The sequence below is a fragment of the Elephas maximus genome, chromosome 27 (assembly GCF_024166365.1).
Source record: "Elephas maximus indicus isolate mEleMax1 chromosome 27, mEleMax1 primary haplotype, whole genome shotgun sequence".
Taxonomy (NCBI): domain Eukaryota; kingdom Metazoa; phylum Chordata; class Mammalia; order Proboscidea; family Elephantidae; genus Elephas; species Elephas maximus.
Genome location: NC_064845.1, coordinates 2415334 through 2435342, shown reverse-complemented (window position 1 = coordinate 2435342; position 20009 = coordinate 2415334). Strand labels below are relative to the sequence as shown.

General features: G+C 48.1%; 1 protein-coding gene across 1 annotated transcript in view; it reads left to right on the top strand.

Moving 5' to 3' along the window:
- ITGA9 (integrin subunit alpha 9) overlaps positions 1–20009 on the top strand; it is a 393719-nt gene that overhangs the window by 354864 nt on the left and 18846 nt on the right. The window contains exons 26-27 of the mRNA XM_049870897.1: positions 2400–2504; positions 18347–18466. Of these exons, the coding sequence (XP_049726854.1) occupies positions 2400–2504; positions 18347–18466 (225 nt within the window). The remainder of the gene's footprint in view (positions 1–2399; positions 2505–18346; positions 18467–20009) is intronic.

Genomic DNA, 20009 nt, shown 5'->3' with positions numbered 1-20009 from the left:
GTGGGGTGATCGTTCTCGGAGCGCCCTTTTGGCAGAAACGGGTAGGAATTGCAGGTGCAGAGGAGAGTCTAGGGCAAGGCTCATTGGGAAGGTCAGGTAGGGCCGGAGCTGCCCCTGGAGCTTGGAAGGCGGTATGGGCGCCCCCTGAACAGCCAGGACCTCCCTCAGGACATGAGGATGGGAACGGCCTGGATCCGGCCTCGCTAATCTTGGGGAACAGCGCCAGCCTTGTGGTTTGTCTGGGCCTCCACTTGTTTATTTTCCTTTTGACCCCAAGTCCTGGTCTGGGAATTTGAGGTTTCGTTGTTTTGACCTTAAGTTTTTATTTTAAAGTGTAGGATCTCGTTTTTAAAACTGTGAGAGGATTCGGGTTTTGTTTTTAAGTGATCTTCTTCACTGAGTCTACAACCACTGGGGCCTGTCCTGTGCCAGGCCCTCCGTCTGCCCAGCCTTTATCATTGTCATCACTGTGATTATTATTAACGTCCATGATGATGAAGGAGCCCTGGTGGCACAGCGTTTAAGCGTTCAGCTGCTCACCAAAAGGTCAGCAGTTCCAATCCACCGGCCACTCCTTGGAAACCCTATGGGGCAGTTCTACTCTGTCCTGTAGGGTCGTTATGAGTTAGGATTGACGGCAACGGGTAAGATGATGACGATGGTATGATTGGTACATAAAATTAAATACACGGTATATTCTGACACACAAATTCACAAAACCGATAAATTAGTAAAAGGTTTATTTTCATTCAAAATCATTTCCTGCTTAACGTGCGTTAACTGGAGCGGTTCCATTAAACGGCAAGCCTCCTGAAGCATTTAAAATATCTTTTATTGTTTTTAAAAAGAACTATAAGTCACGCGTGACTCCCAGGTGAAGTAGACAAAGCAGGATCCCACATGTCACGCAGGAAGGTCCTTGTGGTTTCTTTGGTGGGGACAACGAAGGCCCCAGTTTGTGGACATTGGAGGGAAGAGTCCTCGACTTCCGTATCTGGTGGGTGGTAGAACCAGAAGCAGTCAAAGCCGGCATCTGAGTACAGATCTCCGTGTGTCACAGGCAAACGCAGTAAATGTGGGTGGATACACCCTGAGGCAGCTTGCCTGCAGAGCCCCAGCCACCCCACAGGCAGAAAGCCCAGGGCTCCAGGTGCCTGTCCTCTGTTTCCACCGTGGCAGCCGGGCAGCCTCTTCCTCCACCGTCAGCACAGAGCCATCTGTACCGCTGGCTTGAGATTCTGGCACTACCCTAGGCTATAGTTTTGCCATCCTCTGTCTCTTTCCAAATCCTTTTTCCGTGCCTACCTTGGAGCCGTTTTCTGGTCATCGGGATCAGTGGCTTTGACCCTGAGCACATGCCAGGGCTTCTGGCTGCCTCTGGCTGGTGGGTTCTTCCTGAGTCATAGACGTGCCCCTGGTCGGGTTCCCTCCCTCCTTAACCAGCTGGTTGCCGTCAAGTCAACTCTGACTCGTGATGACTGCTCGTGTGACAGAGTAGGACCATGCCACCTGTGGCTTTCATTGGCTCTGGGTGGACTCGAGCTGCCAAGCTTTCAGCTGGGAGCCGAGCATGTTAACCATTTACACCATTTTGTGACAGATTAGCCACATGCTTTTCCCTTCTCATCGCTCCATCAGATACTTTCTTTCGATGTTAAATGGCTTTGACTCCAAAACAGCTTCATTTGAGAGCAAACAAAAAAATTAAAAAAAGAAAAAAATAGCTCATGTGGAGGGTTTGAGGTTGTGGTCAGGCCAGAAAGATGCTTGAAAAATGTAAATTTGATGCCTTCTTTGGAATGCCAGGCCTGGATTTGTTGTCCGTAATTAAACAGCTTTATTTATCCACAACTCATTGTGAATAAATATCAACATCCAAATATCTGGCTCTCAGTGCTTCAGACCACAACACACAAGCTTGCGTGTGTTAATAACTGGCAAAACGCCACAGTTTTTTCCAGAATTCGCCATGATAAGAAAGAATTCTTGAGAGAGAAGCTGGAAGTCTGTTTTATATAGAATCCCTGGATGGTGCAAACAGTTGACACATTCGGCTGGTAACCAAAAGGTTGGAGGGTTGAGTCCACCCAGAGGCACCTCAGAAGAAAGACCTGGCTATCTCACTCCAAACGAATCAGCCACTGAAAACCCTGTGGAGTGTGGTTCTAGTCTGACACACATGGGGCGGCCACGAGTCAGAGCTGACTCTGCGGCAGCAGGTTGGTAGGTGTTATGTAGCTGCCTTGGGTGGAGAAGTGTCCAGTTAAATGATAAAATTGTCTCTTCTTTTGGCTGGTCTACACAGAATCTTAGAATTTCAGTTCTGCCTGGTAGCTCGAGGCCAAGCCGTTGTCACTGCTGGGGAAATCTTATGGCCGGTTGTGTTGTTTCTTCCACAGGACAGTTCCTCTGTCATCCAGTTTATGACTCGAGCCAAGGTGGTGAAGGTGGACCCTGCCCTCAGGGTGGTGGAAATAGCCGATGGGAACCCAGAGGAGATGACGGTGAGTTAGCCACCTCTGGGACAGCCCTCCTCAGGGATGAGGGAAGCCAAGTGACTTGGGTGATTTGGAGCTGGAATATGAGAGTAAAGACAGTCTCCAAACCAAGAATTTGGGTTTGTGGTAAGCCCACCAAGACCATGACTTCCAGGCCCCGTGGGGAACTTCTGCGGTTTGCCGTTGTCCTTTAGGATGGCTTTGTGTTGTGAAAGCGCCCTGCTATGGCCAGTCAAAGGAAAAATAATCTGGAAGTACCCTTGACAGGGCTTGGATTTCCACTCTGAAGCCAGGGTTATTTTTCTCAGACCTTTCCCTGAAAGCCCGTCTGGCCTTCCAATCGCACTGCTCCGTGGATAAACACTGGGTGTTTTAAAACAAGTTGTTTGAATAACATGCAGAGGTCACATCCAAATAGCCAAGGCTTAGAAACTTCCCTTTCTTTCTCTACATACCTCTTGTCCTCCCTAAAGCAGTCGGCACTCATGCCTCAGAGATGGGGGTGTGGGGACCCACGAGGAGGGAAAGTGTAGCCATGGAATTTTACTGCCTTTTATCGTTGTTCTCGGGGGAAAATGTTTACCCTTTGCCTGACACCCGCACTCTCAGATCCTGGGTGAAGAGAAAGGGAAAGAGCAATGTAGAAACTGCGTTAGCCAAGGAGCCGGGCCAGGATGCGATCTTTCTGCGTCCCCTCCTGGAATCTGCCTTCTCTCCAGGGGTGCTTTACCCTCTCTTGTAAGAGCCGATGCAGAACACCACTGTGACAGATCTACAAAAGCAGTGAACTAGTTACAGGCTCATTACTTCATCCCTCAGCGGGGCGGATTGGCACAGTGGCCACAGCAGTGGGCTCAAGCATGACAACGATTGTGAGGATGGCACAGGACAGAGTTTTGTTCTATTCTACGTGGGGTTGCTATGAGCCGGAACCAACTCGACAGCACCTAAAAACAACAGTTACTTACAAAGAGAAGGTTGTAAGCTAATTACCTGATGCAGTGGAAGTGCCACGTATCTAAATGTCAGGATGGGAAAGCCCCTGGTGGCACGAACAGTTTGCTTTCGACTGCTAACCTAAACTTTGGCGGTTCAAACCCACCCAGCAGTACCACAGAAGAAATATCCTGGAAATCTGCTTCTGTTAAGGGTACAGCCGAGAAAGCCCTATGGAACAGTTCTACCCTGGAACACGTGGGGTCGTCCTGAGTCAGAATTGACTCGACGGCAACTAACAACAGCAGAGTCAACTAGGGTGATAACGTTCTGAAATTTTTAAATGTCAGGAAGGGGATCGACCAAAGCTCACTCTTTTAAGACCCTGGTTGGAAAGGATTCATATATATAGAAAATAAATCCTTGGAGACCTCAGTAATATTTCAGTCCTGCTTCTGTTTTTGGTGAGCCAGAGACGAGAATACCAGCTAGCACAGAGTGAATAGGAATCCTCTGAGCAGGTGAGGGACGTTAAACTGCAGAAAGAATTCGGCATTCCATACTAAGTGCAGCGGAAGAATGACCAGCCTCCATCAGCCTGAGCCCAGAAGAACTAGATGGTGCCCGGCCACCACCACCGACGGCTCTGACAGGGATCACAACAGAAGGTCCCGGGCAGAGTGGGAGAGAAATGTAGAACAAAATTCGAGCTCACAAAAAAAGACCAGACTTACTGGTCTGACAGAGACTGGAGGAACCCCTGAAACTATAGCCCCCAGACACCCTGCTAACTTAAAAATGAAGCCACTCCCAAAGTCCACCTTTTAGCCAAAGATTAGACAGGCCTACAAAACAAACAGTGAGGAAGGTGCTTCTTAGTTGAATTGAGTATACAAAAATAAATGAGCAACACATGCCCACAAGCAAAGATGAGAAGGTAGGAAGGGACAGGAAAACTGGACGAATGGACGGGGGAACCCGAGGTGGAAAGGGGCAGAGTGCTGACACACTGCAGGGGGTGCAACCAGTATCTCAGAACAATTTGTGTATACGTTGTTGAATGAGAAACTAAAAAGAAAGGCCAAACACAGACCCTTCACCCCTCTGTTCACATCCAGAAGTTGTCCAAGAAGTCGTTTTAATAGTAGAAACTGAGTGGAATGATGCTGGCGTCCTTCACTACCTAGGGTCAGTTTTTCTAACAGGTCAAACATTTGGAGTTGGCAGTTGCCTTTTGCTGTTGCCTTTAAATGCCTTTTCGACCATTTAGCGACTAATTCAGACCTTCACCAGGGATGTGAGAGAGAGAGGCAGTTTGCTGCTCATTGCCGGAGCTCTGGTTAAAAGGTTTTACAGAATGAAATTTCTGCCCAATAGATGTTTGGAATGTTCTGGTAGACCACAGTGTTCCCACTCAGGAGCTAATAGAAGGAATTAACAGGTTTCCTACAGGTGAAATCCCTGTGTAGATAAATATATATATATATATACATATATTACTAGGAGTGTTGCCTTCTATGAGAAGACTTAACTATGGGATCCAGGAAAACATCGCTTAACATCCCATTTCTGGATTCTGAGTCATCGTACTTGCCCAAAATACTGCTTCAATTAATTGGCATTTCATTTTGGATATTATGGTGATAATTTCATTATCAAGAGTTCTTGGGAAGAAACTCTGATTTCAACTCTTTTTTTTTTTCTGTACTCTTGAGAAAAAAATTCACACACATCAGAGTCCCAGAATGCCTGCTTCTCCTTCGCGTTCATAACTTTGCCTTTTTATCCATAAACTCAGATGAAGCTCTGTAATCTGCTCTCAGCTTTCCTGGCAGAAAAAAAAAATCCTTTGTGAGCAGGAAGGTTTGCCTTTTTAGAACGAACGTGTTCTCCCCTGCGTGCTTGTTCTCCACGCCTGGCTCCCTGTCAGCCAGCCATCTGAGGGGGAATTTCCGTAGAGGCTAGCCACCACGCTTAAATCAGGCAGAATTTCCCAGCGTTTAGATGAGGCTCCAAGTTATTATGGCCTTGGAACAAACAGCTGGTATCGAGCAGGATGTGGGTGAGGAGAGGGAGACAGGACCCAGAGATTTAACCACACAAAGTATACGTGCTTGATCAGTTTAACTGACGGAAAGATCAGACTGTTCTCCTGTCTTTATCTTTATGCTATGGTATAAGTAGTACTTCGCAGAGCATTTGGGCAAATACCTAGAAATATTTAGTAGACCCTGGAGGCATTTGCCTCGTCTGCTAACAAATACATGCAGGGTACTCCCCAGGGGAGGGGGGTGTTAGCATATGTCCAAGACCAGCCATACCAAGTTGGCCTGGCTCGGCACCCAAACCTGGCAAGCTGCTACCTTCACAAGAGAGCAGGACAGTGGTTGTCCTGTGGTGGGTGTGGAGTGTTTGGCTTTTTGTTTTGCCTTAAGAAATAATGTACTTGAGTGAGCGTTGCTCCCTGGATGGTTTGGCAGGACAAATGTTTGAGCCCCTTTAGTTTCCGCCGTGGAAGCCATCTGTCCAGAGAGGCATTCCCCTCACGCATGCGGCCCATTGCCATCAGCAATGGCTCCCCTTACCCTGCCGATGGGGCCAGTACAGCACCAGTTGCCACTGGGTCGGTTCTGACTCATGGCGCCCCCATGCGTGTCAGAGCAGGACTGCACTCCATAGGGTGTTCAACAGCTGGCTTTTTGGAAGTAGATCAGCAGGACTTTCCTCCGAGGTGCCTCCAGGAGGACTCACACGTCCAAGCTTTTGGTTAGCAGCTGAAGGCATTAACCGTCACACCCAGGGACTCCGCCGATAGGAGCAGAGGGGTCTGATTTGAAAAAGACGCTAGAGCGTCTGCTGTGTATGCACGCCCCTCCCCCCAGATGGACCCACCAAGCCCCGTCCTCTGGTGAACGAAGGGGTAGCGCTCTGAAACTTGGGGAGAAGAAATGACTTGCTCAAGATCTCACATGGGCTGAGCCAAGAATAGTGCCCAAAACTCCTGACTCCCAGCGGCTGTTCCTTTCCCCTCTCCCTTTTGGCCCTGCAGTCACACAGGAAGACACTGAGCTTCGTGGATGAAAGAGTCTGGATAGATGCCAAGGTATCCAGCCTGGAAAGGAAATGATTGACTTGTTACAAAGCAGGTCCTAACGCTGCCCAAGCACCTACGGAGTCCAGCCAGCTGTTCAGCCGGATCTGGCTCTCCTCGCCCCAGTTGGGCCATAGCTTCTCGGTTGAGAGCAGACCCCAGGCCAAACCTTCATGACCGCATCAACACTTTCATTTCTGAACAAATCTACTTCGTTGAGCACTAATTGATCAGGATGGCAAGTTACAACTCTATTTTCTCTGAAGCCGTGTAGATTCAATTTCTAGTCTTGGCCCTTTCAAGGAGTCAGTCTTGGTCTTTTTGGCCTTTTCCTCTGTGAATAGGGAGCACTGCATCTTTCCTTGGAATCAGAAAACCCTGAGTTCAAATCCCTCCTCCCCTACTTCCTAACCCTGTGGCTTGGGTGTCGGTTAAGCTCTAACAACCTCAGTTTCCTTATCCGTAAAATAGGAAAGTTGGCTTCCTACTTCCTGCAGTTGTTGAAAGGGTTCACTGAGAGCAGTGTGAAGCCCCTAAAAGAATGGCTGGCACATTGAGGTGCTCAAGGCAGCACAGCATTTCAGTAGCCCCCCACATGTGAATTATTCCTTCGTTCTACTCTTCACCACTGCCCCCACCCAAAAATGTAACCCAGGGTGTCTCAACCAGAGGGGTGTAATCCAACGTGGTAAACAGAGATTGCTCCCCAAGATGCCATTTATAGGTTCTTTGTTGTGCTGCTTCCTGCTTCTCGATGCAAAGTCTACAGGTTTTACTGTTGCCATATGGACCGTGACGTGTACTTTCACATCTGTGTGGCCAATTTCAGTTAAAATACTTTTCATATTTTCCAGATGACACAATTTTCCCCTTGAATCTCAAGTTCTGCTGGGATGTGGGACGAAGGGGGGGATCACTGGAAGATCATTGCCACCCCCATCCTGCACCATCATCAAAAGACGGTGGGCGGTCCCTTCCCCTCACCCACCACCCCCATGTGTTGAGTGGGAGCTAGAATTTCTCTCTGACCATCAGGAACTGAGGAAATCTCAGTCTAGTTTGTCAAACACATGAGTCGTATTTCCTAAGGGCTACCACCTGGCTTATTCACTTGATGAATATCGACCGAGGGCTTGCTAAGGGCCAGGCACTGTACTAGGCGCTGGAGGGGCAACGGGGAACAAAACAGACATGGTCGCTGCCTGCGTAGAGCTGGCCGTGGAACAAAACAGACATGGTCGCTGCCTGCGTAGAGCTGGCTGTGGAACAAAACAGACACGGTCCCTGCCTGCGTAGAGCTGGCCATGGGGCCCACAGGCAGTGAACAAAGAAGCAAGCGAAGATTTTATTTCGAATTAAGATTCAGGGAGAACCTGCTTCAGATTCTCTTTAGATTGAGGTGGCCACCAAAGAAGCTTGCTCCGAGCATGGGGAGGAAGGGCATCTCATGAGCTTAGAGAGCTTGGCGTGCTCAAGGCACTGAAAGACAGTGCACCAGGAACCTGGTGGACAGTGACGAGAATGGCAAGAGCCATGAGGGAAGACCTAGGCAGGCTCTGGGCCATGGATGGCCAGTGGGCAGTTATAGAGGGAAGCCATTGAAAGCTTCTGTTTTGAGCTGTGAATGGCATGATCTAGTATATATTCTTAAAAAAGAAATCACAGGCTGTGTGAACCATAGATTGTAGGGGTCACGGGTAGAAACAAGGAGGCCAGTTAGGAGTCTATCTATGGCAGTCCTCAGGGGAGAGAAGGTGGTTGCAGAGGAGACTTAGAGACATGGACAGCTGGTTTATATCAGCGGACAGTTGTCGCAATGTGTGCCAGCCATCTGTAAGCAGTATCTGTCCTGCTGGGTTGGGAAGGGCTAAATGACATCTTGGTCTAAAGTCTCTTGCCTGCTGCATCCATGATAATGAGTTCCTGGTGGCTGTCCTTGCAGAAGGCGATGGCCAAGCAGAGGATGAACCAAATGAAAAATGAGTCCCCTCTTCCCCAAATCCTTGAGAGTCATGGGCAATTTACCCTAAATCAGTAGTTTCCGGTCATCAACATCATCACTGCTATGGTTATTTTTAAACTACAGAACCCATTTCTAAATTGAAATATGCTTTTGTTGAATCTGGGGGGAGTTACCTGGAGCTCCCCCAGTCATATCCCCATGTTCCATTGGTGGTGCCTGCACCCGCTCACTGAACCCCATATCTCTGTGGAGCCCCAGGAAAGCACTGCTGTGGAAGGTTGTGTTTTAGGGTAAGGCTGTCCTGCCCATCCAGTTCTCTCACTAGACACTAATTGCACCCCCAATAAGTATGAATAAGTCAAAACGTTTACCCTTAAGACTCCCACATCCCTGCGGGGGCACCAGACCAGGTTTAAAACACAGACACACACAGGCACACTCACGCGTGCACACATGCACGCACCTGCAGCACAGGGTGGCTATGTGCCGATGAGTTCAGGGCAGGCTTCATGAAGGAAGTGACCCCTGAACAAGTATTGAAGGAATTTTCTAGGTGGACAAGGGAAGGCCAAGCATGACATCACGTAGCATGTTAGGCTGGACTTTCAAGAAGCTGACCCTAAGTGAGAGTATGTGTGCAAGTGGTTCATTAAGGTGGTGCTCCAGGTGAGACGAGGAAAGAAGTGGGGAGACAGGATAGGGAAAGGGAAGATGGGAACCAAGGGTGAGATTTCAGGTAAAATTCTCACCTCAGCCTGGTCCCGTGAGGAACACTGGAGCACAGATGACACCTCAGAGTTCGTCCACTTTGAAGCAGAGGACGCAGGCTTTTATGTCCCGCACCTGCCAGTCGTGGTAGAGTGAACCTCACCCTCTCCATGCACCCTGGGGGAAAGCAGCTTCCTTGGAAAATGCAGGTCACTGGAAGCAGAAGCTTGAAAGGCTGAGGGATGGGCGGAGCGAACTCGTAGAGGAGATCCAAGGGGATCTGGGCAGAGAACCAGCAGTGTTCACTGCAGGTAGAAATATGCTTTGCTGCAACGCTGGGTGCTCTGCTCAGCGGGCACGTCTAGGTGCCATTATGCTTAATAATTTCATTGTGTTGGATTTTCTCATATATCCTCCGTCCCTGCAATGTGGTGGGCATTTGACCTGATCATCTCCTGTGATTCTCCATCACCCTTTGAACGAGGTCTTATCACTTCCATTTTCTGTGGAGAAAACAGGCTGCAGGAGGTGAAGCACCTCCCTGAGGCCCCACGGCTCGCCAGTGGAAGAGCCAGGACTGGCCGCTGGTCTGCCTGTTTGCAGACGCCGAGTCTTCTCTTACCCTCTGCACTCCTGACCTGTGATGTCCTGCCTCCTGGCGCCCACACGCAGTGGGAGCCGGTTCTGAGCAGGTGGTAGGACTCACAGTCATGGTGGCCAACAGCTGGTGCTCTGTCTTAGGAGAGATCCTTGGCTCTGAAGGCCTCAGAAGCACATCGTGTTCATTTGATTCTGGAACTCTTCCCGTTGTTGCCTGGTTCTTCACCAGGTGCACAGCCACGCGGTAAAGAGGAGAATTAAAACCCCCAGGGACCTTTGACAGCTTGAGGTAATAAACTACATTCCCTTCCTCCATTTAAAGGTCCTTCATGAGGACTGTCGGGGAAATATAGTGAAAGCAGGAACCTGTGTAAGCCAGAAACTTGTCGGAGAAGGAAAATACAAATATTCTCCACTAAAACGAGCAATAGAAAAGTGGTAAGACTGCCTGTTAAAGGTGAAAAACTTGGAAGGCCCGGAAAAACAAGGCAGCCCCATTGAGTTCCAGCTGTCACAGGGTTCACTGTGGGTATAAACCCCTCAGCACAGTGCCTGGTACACAGTAAGCACTCAACAAACACGACCCGTTGTTAGCAACAATGGCATTAGCTCAGCTCACTGCTCTGCGAATTGCAACAGAGCAAGGAATTTCTGAAAACCGGCAGCTGGGGGCACGTTTGGCATTTCTATGTTGCAAAAACCAAACCCACTGCCATTCGCGTCGATCCTGACTCATAGCAACCCTATAGGACAGAGCAGAACCACCCCATAGGGTTTCTAGGGCTGTAATCTTTACGGAAGCAGACTGCCTCATCTTTCTCCCACGAAGAGGCTGGTAGGTTCAAACCACCAGCCTTTCGGTTAGCAGCCGAGTACTTCAAGCAAGACATCACCAGGGCTCCCTGTGTATCACAGACTTATAATGTCGGTCTTGCCAGATGTAGAGTTTATTTTCTATTCATTTATGTCATTTCCATAAGTCTCTCTGCTCCTCTAAACGGGTGTGTTTTCTGAGGGCTACATTCTGAGAACCATTTAAGACAGTTTTGCGGAGAACAGGCCTTCCAGCCCCTGCACCCCATTCTGCCTCCCCACTCCCCCACACTCCTCACTGCCTGTTCCATGTAATCAGAAATAAAAAGCAGGTGAAAATGTCATTTCATGGTCCCAGGTTTTCTTCTCTTTTCACTATTTTACATAAACTCTTCCTGGTGTTGACACGTGTGTGATGTTCACTGTGGACGGAGAGCACTGACCTTCAGCCGGCCTGGGTCTGGGTTGAGCCTCCAGCACCAGAAGGGAAGACGTCACCCAGCAGAGGCTGGGCCAGGTGTGCCCCATCCTGGTCCTGTTCTCAGACCTTGAGAGACCTGGGTGTCTCCAGCTCTCACATTAGTCGTCTTTGCAGTGGTTGAACGTGAAAGCTTCGAGAAACACACAAGTGAATCAAATGCTGTGACTTAGGTGTGCCAGCCACCGCGGGCTGAAAGTCGGCTCCTGGCCGTTCTCTGGCACCAACCTGCCAACCGCGGGTGCATCAAACTTCACAGCAGCAGCAGCAGCAGCAGGCAGCGTGCGCAGCGTCTGGGTCGGCCGTCCCCAGCCTGGTGTCTGCCCTTCTCACAGGCTCTGCTGAGAAGAGCAAATCCTCATCTGCTCATTTTCTTAGGTTTTCTGGTTAATGCCCAAAACCTAAGCTCTGCAGCTTCAGTCCACGGCCATGCATCATCCACCCTGTCCCCGGCCAGAACTCCTGCTTCCCCACCTCTCAGCCTCCTTCTGCCCTCAGAGTGGCTCCTCCAGAACCAGCAGACTCCCCGCACCCTCCGTCTTTTTTCTCCTTTCCCTCCAAACAAACAAAAAAAAAAACCATTGCTGTCGAGTGGATTCCGACACATAGCCACCCTATAGGACAGAGGAAAACTGTCTCATAAGGTTTCCAAGGAGCAGCTGGTGGATTCGAACTGCTGACCTTTTGGTTAGCAGCCAAGCTCTTAACCATCGTGCCACTAGGGCTCCCCTTTCACTCCACACCTTTCTTATTGGAAGCATGGATCTCCCCTTGGGAACCCACTTTCCCTGCAGGTCTCTTACTGGGGCTACTTGTTCCCTTGTAAAAGTCCCTGAGTGTTGCAAACAGTTAACACACTCGCTGCTAACTGAAATGTTGGAGGTTCGAGTCCACCCAGAGGCACCTCAGAAGAAAAGCCTGGTGATCTACTTCCGAAAAATCAGCCATTGAAAACCCTGTGGAGTACAGTTCTATTCCGACACACATGGGGTCGCCACGAGTGAGTACTGACTGGACGGCAGTTGGCTTTGGGTTTTTTTATTTGTTCCCTTGAACCTCACTGTCTCAGTCATCTAGTGCTGCTGTAACAGAAATACCACAAGTGGATGGCTTTAACAAAGAGAAGTTTATTTTCTCACTGTCTAGCGGGCTAGAAGTCCAAATTCAGGGAATCAGCTCCAGGGGAAGGCTTTCTCTCTCTGTCGGCTCTGGAGGAAGGTCCTTGTCATCAGTCTTCCCCAGACGAGGAGCTTCTCCTCACAGGAACCCTGGGTCCAAAGGACGTGCTCTGCTCCTAGCCCTGCTTTCTTGGTAGTGTGAAGTCCCCAACTCTCTGCTTGCTTCTCTTTCCTTTTATCTCAAAAGAGATAAAAGGCCACACCCCAGGGAAACTCCCTTTACATTGGATCAGGGATGTGACCTGAGCAGGGGTGTTATATCCCAGCCTAATCCTCTTTAACCACGGGCAGAGGTTATGATTTATAACATAGGAAAATCACAAAATGGGGGACAACCACACGGTACTGGGAATCATGGCTAACTAAACTGACACATATTTTGGGGGACACAATTCATGACACCCACATACAGTTCTCCCTTCTAATCTGTTTTCATTTTTGCAGCATTTAAGAACATTTTAGAGCAGTTTTAGGTTTATAGGAAATTTGTACAGGAAGTACAGACTTCCCATACGCCCCCTCCCCCCTGCACGCCATTTCCCTGTTAACATCACACCTCCCTGTAGTAGGTTTGTTACAGTTGTTGAACCAATATTGAGACATTGTAATCAGCTGAAGTCCATAGTTTACAGAGTCCCTGGGTGGCGCAAAAGGCTAAGCGCCGACTACTTGCCAAAAAGTTGGCGGTTCAGACTCACCCAGAGGTGCCTCGGAAGACAGGCCTGGGTGGTCTACTTCTGGAAGGTCACAACCTTGTAAATCCTGTGGAGCAGTTCTGCTCTGCACACTTAGGGTTACCGCAAGTCAGAATCGACTAGACAGCAAATAACAACAACCGTAGTTTACGTTAGGATCGCTCAGGGGCCCTGGTGGCACAGTGGTTAAGAGCTACAGCTGCTAACCAAAAGGTTGGCAGTTCAAATCTACCAGCCACTCTTGGAAACCCTGTAGGGCAGTTCTGCTCTGTCCTAGGGTGGCTATGAGTTGCAGTCTACTCAGTGGTTAACAGGTTTGTTTCCTTGGTGTCGTGTGTTGCCCAGCCCTAGGTTTGACAGACGCATCGTGTCATGTGTCCAGCACTACCGTATCACACAGAACAGCTTCACTGCCCTAAAATGCCCCGTGCCCCCCTGCTGCACTTTACTGCTTCCCCTTGAACCTTTGGCAACCCCTGATCTTTTTACTGTCTTATCAGCAGCTTTGCTTTTTCCAGAATGTCGTATAGTTGGAGTGAGTTTCACTCAGCAACGTGCATTGAAGTTTCTTCCGTGTCTTTTCACACCCTGATAGTTCGTTCATTTTTATCACTTAACGATGCACCATTGTAGGTTGTACCACAGCTTATTTACCCAAACGTCTTGGATCCGGTGCTCTTTTCAAAGTGCAGATCATGTCCCTCCGCTGTTTAAAACTCTCTGTTGGCTTCCCATTCCTCTTAAGATAAAGAATGTAATTCTTAATGTGGCCCCCAGCCCTGCCTGACTCTCCAGCCTCATTTGAGCATCTTTCCGTGGCTTCCTGTACGTTCTGTTTGCGTCGGCCCCGCTGGCTGCTGGCAGGGCCTCACTCTCACCAAGCTGACTCCTGCCACGGGGATTTTACACAGCCTGTTCCCTGTCCTTGAAGTGATCTGTGCTCCCCCCTTTTGACTAGTTAACTCATGCGGACCCTTTAGCTGTCAGTTCAGGTAGTTCCTCAGGAAACTCGTTCCTGGCCTCGTGCCTGTCTCAGAGTCTTACATAATCATGATCCTGTCTCTTGTGGCATTTCCCACCTGCAATCTTTCATTTATTTGTGTAATTGGCCAATGTTCTCTACCAGCTGGGGGCTCTACGAGAGCAGGAACTGCCTGTGTTATTTACCAGTGAATCCCCACAGTGCCTGGCACGTAATAGGTGCTACATACACGTTTGTTGGAAGGATGGATGGACGGACGGACAGATAGATAGAGTGGGAGGATGGGTGGACAGGTGGAATGATGGACAGATGAGCAGGGTGAGTGAATGGGTAGATGAATGGGTGGGTGGCCAGGACTCCCCCAAAACACCGATGCTGTCAAGTCAGTTCCCACTCACAGTGGTCCCACATGTTTTAGAATAGGAATGCACTCAGTAGGATTTTCAGTGGCTCTTAATCTTATAGAAGTAGATCATCAGCCAGGCCTTTCTTCCATGGCACTGCCAGGTGGATTAGAACCGCCAACCTTTTGGTTAGTAGTCAAGCGCAAACCATTTGCGCCACCCAGGACAGGCATACTATTTGCAAACTTGTTTTGGAAGTAGAAGAGAAGCAGACCTAGAGAGACTCCAGCTGTAAGTCTCGCCTCCTTTACTACAGAACGAATCATATTCCTATTCAAGGAGATTGAATTCATTAGTCTGCACGTTCACGAATTGTGTGACAACCCACACCTTGGTTTAGAGGACAGGAATACATGGCCACAAGCTCTTGTCCTATAAGAATTGGCAGTTTATTGGAGTCCACAGGCCGGAAGATACATTGTTACCTCACAGAGTGAGAAGGACTTAGAGCTGGGAAGGTGGAGCGCTCAGGCAGTGGTTTTAAAATTAAGCTCTGTGGAGCCCCTGGTTCCCGAGGGTCCCTGCGCTGAGAAGCTCCTTGACCAGGGGGAAATTGATGACAAGATCCTTCCTCCAGAGCCGACAGAGAGTGAGCCTTCCCCTGGAGCTGATGCCCTGGATTTGGACTTACAGCCTCCAAGACTGTGAGAGAATAAATTGCTCTTCGTTAAAGCCATCACTTGTGGTATTTCTGTTATAGCAGCAGTAGATAACTAAGAACCTGCATTTTAACAAGGTTCCAAGTATGACTCTCACACACATTAAAATTTGAAAGCCACCGGTCTAACAGGCCCACCCAAGGATTATCTCTCTTGGGCCCAGATTCTGGGAAGTTACATTTTAACTTGCAGGAGACTGAGAAGTCATAAATGACTTTTGCCAATAAAGATTAAAATGATTTCTGTCTGGTAAAGAATCCCCGAAGCTATGGTTTGTTGTCCTGTAGTATATTAACTGGTTTTGTATCTGACCAAGTGTTCTAATTCTAGCATTCTTTTTTTCTGTGACGATACGTGCTTTCTTTGATCTTCTTTGAACTAGCTTTACAGCCCTGCTGATTCTCTCAATAATGAATTAAGAAACCTTAGGCATGTGTTTACTAAATATGTGTACAAGAGTCATGTTTTTAACTTTTGGAAAATTATACTTCGACAGCCAGCTTTGTAACTGTCGTTTTTAACAGCTCTGTAATACGCCATTTTTTAGGTGACCGTAATTTACTTAACTGTGTTACCTTATCTTTCGGCATATAGAATATTTCTGATTCTGTACCAGTGTAAGTAATTTTGCAGTGAACATCTCTGAGCATGACAATTTTCTGTATATTATATTTCTTGCCTTTGGGTAAATTTTCAAGTCCAGAATCAATGGATCAGTGGGCATAAATACTTTTAAGATGAGAAATAGTGGAGCTGGTCGAATAGGTAAGAATGGAAGGACATTCCAGGTGGCAAAGCAGCTTGCAGAAAGGCAGGTGACTACAGGCCTCACAGGCAAGAGGCCTCTCACTGGCTGGAGCGTGAATGTGTGTCATGGGAGGGGCTGGAAAGGGAGAAAAGAGACCAGATTGTAAAGGGCCTGGGATCCTAATTACTCAGCATAAAGAGACGCCCTTGGTGGTGTAAGCTGAGAAGTGGCGGGATAAGACCTAAAAACAGCTCCAGCAGCAGGGTGGACACTGAGGCTCTCTCGGTAATGCTGCTGAGAGAGGTCCAGGCCTGAACGAGAGGACTGGGCCAGAACCAGAGGATGGAGAGAAAAGCTATTTAGAAAGGATCAAGGGCTTGAGCGGGCTCACCCAGCTAGTTAGTGGTGGCAAGAGGCCCGGTGGCCAGTTTCCTGACTCTGTAGGTAGTCCATGCTGCTGCCAGGTTTTCCTCCAAGATGTGACTTCTCAGAACCAGACGCAGGATGCTCTACTTATCACCCCGAGAGAGCTTTATTACAGCCGTGCTCTGAGGGAACCGGCTCTGCCGAGGCATAAAGCTCGCGTCCGAGAAGATGAATGTCATCTTAAAAATAACGAGATTAAGCACACATTCCAGGGAAGCGACAGGGCGCTCTTGTGGAATTTGCCAGACTAAACTATAGCAGATACTCTTGTCTCTGTATCCGTGAAACCAGACCTCCAATGTGGCTTTGTCGGGATGCAGACTTCAGATACCTTGAGGCAGGCAGTGTCCCTAAGAAGCCATCTGGGTTACCCCAAGGGGCTGGACTTTACAGCTGACTCCCACTGCGCTACAGCCTGTGTCAGGAATTCATCGTGAACAAGAAGTTTAGCAGACCTGTTACATGACCAGGCACTTTGCGGTCGTGTTTTCCCTTTCGGACACCCACTTCACAGAGGAGGAAGCTGGGAGAGTGCCTGAGTTACCCACAGCTGCACTGGTTAAACCAGGCTTGGGTGATGCGAACCATTAACTCAGCAGCGGCCAATCCTACCTCTGACTTTTTTTTTTTTTTTTTTTTTTTGTGCTTTAGGTGAAAATTTGCAGCTCAAGTTAATTTCTCATACAAAAATTTATACACATATTGTTTTGTGACATTAGTTGCAGTCCCCACAATGTGACAGCACACTCCCCCTTTCCACCCCAGGTTCCCTGTGTCCATTCAACCAGTTCCTGTCCCTTCCTGCCTTCTCACCCTGCTTGTGGACAGGAGCTGCCCATTTGGTCTTGCATATCTGATTGAACTAAGAAGCACATTCGTCATGTGTATTATTTTTTTGATTTAGAGTCCTGTCTAATCTTTGTCTGAAGAGTGGACTTTGGGAATGGTTTCAGTTCTGGGTTAGCAGTGTGTCTGGGGCCATAGTTTCAGGGCCTACGTCTAACTCGTTCCCTCGTGGCCATAGTGTCTCGTAGTTCCAGTTGCGTAGGACGCCCATTAGAAGCCTCAGTACAGCTTCCCCAGTACCTTTCATGTGTTGCTCGTGGTCCTGAGACAGACTGGGTGCCAGCCTTTGTGGGGCTCACAGTCTAGGGAGGAAAATTTGGTTAATCAAATCATCATAGTAAGTTACACATTGAGCTGAACTGCCTGAAAGAAGCACTGTCCTAAATGGAAGCCACACCATGTTGTTTGATTCAAAAACACAGTAAAAGGTCAACCGTTATCTGCCCTGAATCAAGAATGTAGCTGTCCCCTAAGTTTCTCACTGTCCTTATGTTCATTTTATGATATTTAAATCAAGCTCATTGTCCTCACAACCCTTTCAAGAATTGGGGCTTGGATTTTGTCTTAGTTGTCTAGTGCTACTATAACAGAAATATCACAAGTGGATGACTTTAACAAACAAATTTATTTTCTCACAGTTTAGGAGGCTAGACATCTGAAATCAGGGCACCGGGTCTAGTGGAAGCCTTTCTCTTTCTCTCAGCTCTGGGGAAAGGTCCTTGTCTCTTCAGTTTCTATTCCTTGGCTCCTTGGTGATCCCTATCTCTGCTTGTTCACCTGCTTGTCAAATCTCTTTTACATCTCGACGAGACGAATTGACACAGTGGCTGCAAAAATGGGCTCAAGCAAAACAATGATCGTGAGGATGGCGCAGGACCAGGCAGTGTTTCATTCTGTTGTACACAGGGGTCACTATGAGTTGGAACCAACACAGCAGCACCTAACAACATGTCTCAAAAGGGAATGACTCAAGACACACCCTACGCTAATACCGTCTTATTAACCTAACAAAGAAAACCCCTTCCCAAATGGGATTAGAGCCACAGATATAGGGGTTAGGATATACAACACATATTCTGAGGGGGCATAATTCAACCCATAAACAGATTGCAGGTGCCTTTTTAGAGACTGGTAAAAAAAAAAAATCTAACAGCCTAAAACCAGGAAGGCCCTCAACAAAGTCCGTTTTTTGGTTAACAACAGTCTGGACGCTTACCTTGAGTTCTCATCAAGTCAAGGCCATCAGTCAAGGCCAGCTGGACTGCGTCGTGCCCTGGGTTCTTCGTTTGGGAAACGTTCTAACTCTCTCGTTGCCTCCTAGGTGGTCTTCGAGGCCTTGCACAACCTGGAGCCACGTGGCTACGTCGTGGGCTGGATCATTGCCATTAGCCTGCTGGTAGGAATCCTTATCTTCCTGCTGCTGGCTGTCCTGCTCTGGAAGGTGAGCCTGGTGCCCACGGGCCCCTGTGGAGTCCCCATGCATCATCCCATGGGTACCCAGCTCTCCTGCCTCTCCAGGGTTAGAGCACCTTGGAAGGGTTTTCTGTGGAAGCTTCCTTCTTGGTGCAGGTACAGGGGAAGGCAGTGTCCTTCCCCTGGAATAGAATCATGGCACCTCTTGAAGCATTCACAGATGAGGGTTAGACTACTTTAGAGGGAGAGCAAAGTCTCACTCCTCTTACCTTACCCCCTAGCGGAGTTGCTGCCAGTCCTAATATAGAAAGTGGGAGCCTAACTCCAACTGAAGCTTTAGGAGGAACAGCTGGGAGTAGGGTGGTTTACCATTTACACAGAGCAATTCTTTGTGCTTTTCCACTCTGGAATTTCAGAAAGATTTCTGCCCAGAAGATCCAGGTAGCTGAAATGGGCAACAAGTCCAGAGTACCATCTGGGTAGCTTTCTCGTAAGTTCTTCCAGCTCCATGGTAGCTCGTTTGTAGGCGACCCAGGGTGTAGGTTTGTCCTCGTTCCCTCACCAGGTAACACCTACTCATCCTTCATGTCTTGCCTCAAGCGTCACTTTCTCAAGGAAGTGTCCTCACCTCAAGTCTAGGATGGCTTCTTTGCCTCACGCTCTCCCCTCAGAGATTTGGGGTCCTTTTACTTCAGAGCCTCTATGTTCATTAATAATGGTCAGCATCGTTACCTGACAAGGTCGGTCTCCTCCGCTGGACCGAAGTGTTCCAGGTGCATGGGAACCGTTGTTCTCGTTACTGTTGTCTCCCAGCTCCAAGGGACGTAGCGGGGACAAAGCCTATGCTTCTTCAGTGCTTCATACACTATTCCTGGTGGATGTGCTCAGATCAAATAACTGATCCCTTTGGGACTACAAAATAATAGGTATTTATTGATCAAACATGAAAATATATCAATAAGAAAAGGAGTCCACAACCCAGAAATAACCACCACGAACACAGTGCTGGTTCTCTTCTACGTTCTTCTCTCTAGGTGTTCGCATAGTGTCGACTTATTTTTAAATAGTAAGTTGTAAGTAGTAAGAAGTAAAATGTAAGTTATGGAAACCCTGGTGGCACAGTGGTTAAGAGCTAGGATGCTAACCAAAAGGTCGGCAGTTCAAATCCACCAGCCCCTCCTTGGAAACCCTACAGGGCAGTTCTACTCTGTGCAACAGGGTCGATATGAGTCGGAATTGACTCAACAGCAATGGGTTTGGTTTTTTATTTTGTTGTGTTTATGTAAGTTGTATTTCCCGGTAATATACTCACTGTATTTTCAAGAGAAGTCCCTCTAAATTTTTTAGCAATTCATAATTATTAATCTGAAAAAAAAAAGTATAATAAATACACTCCAGAATATCCAAGAAGTCTGAAAACACAGGGAAAATAGTGTTTATGGTGTATTTCTTCAGATTAACAATTTCACCAGTTGCTTGGAAATAAGTATCTGTTTCCAGGCTTTTCAGATGTCCCATATACTGCTTTGCAATCCGTTTTTCACTGAACACACCGCTGTGAACAGTTTTTC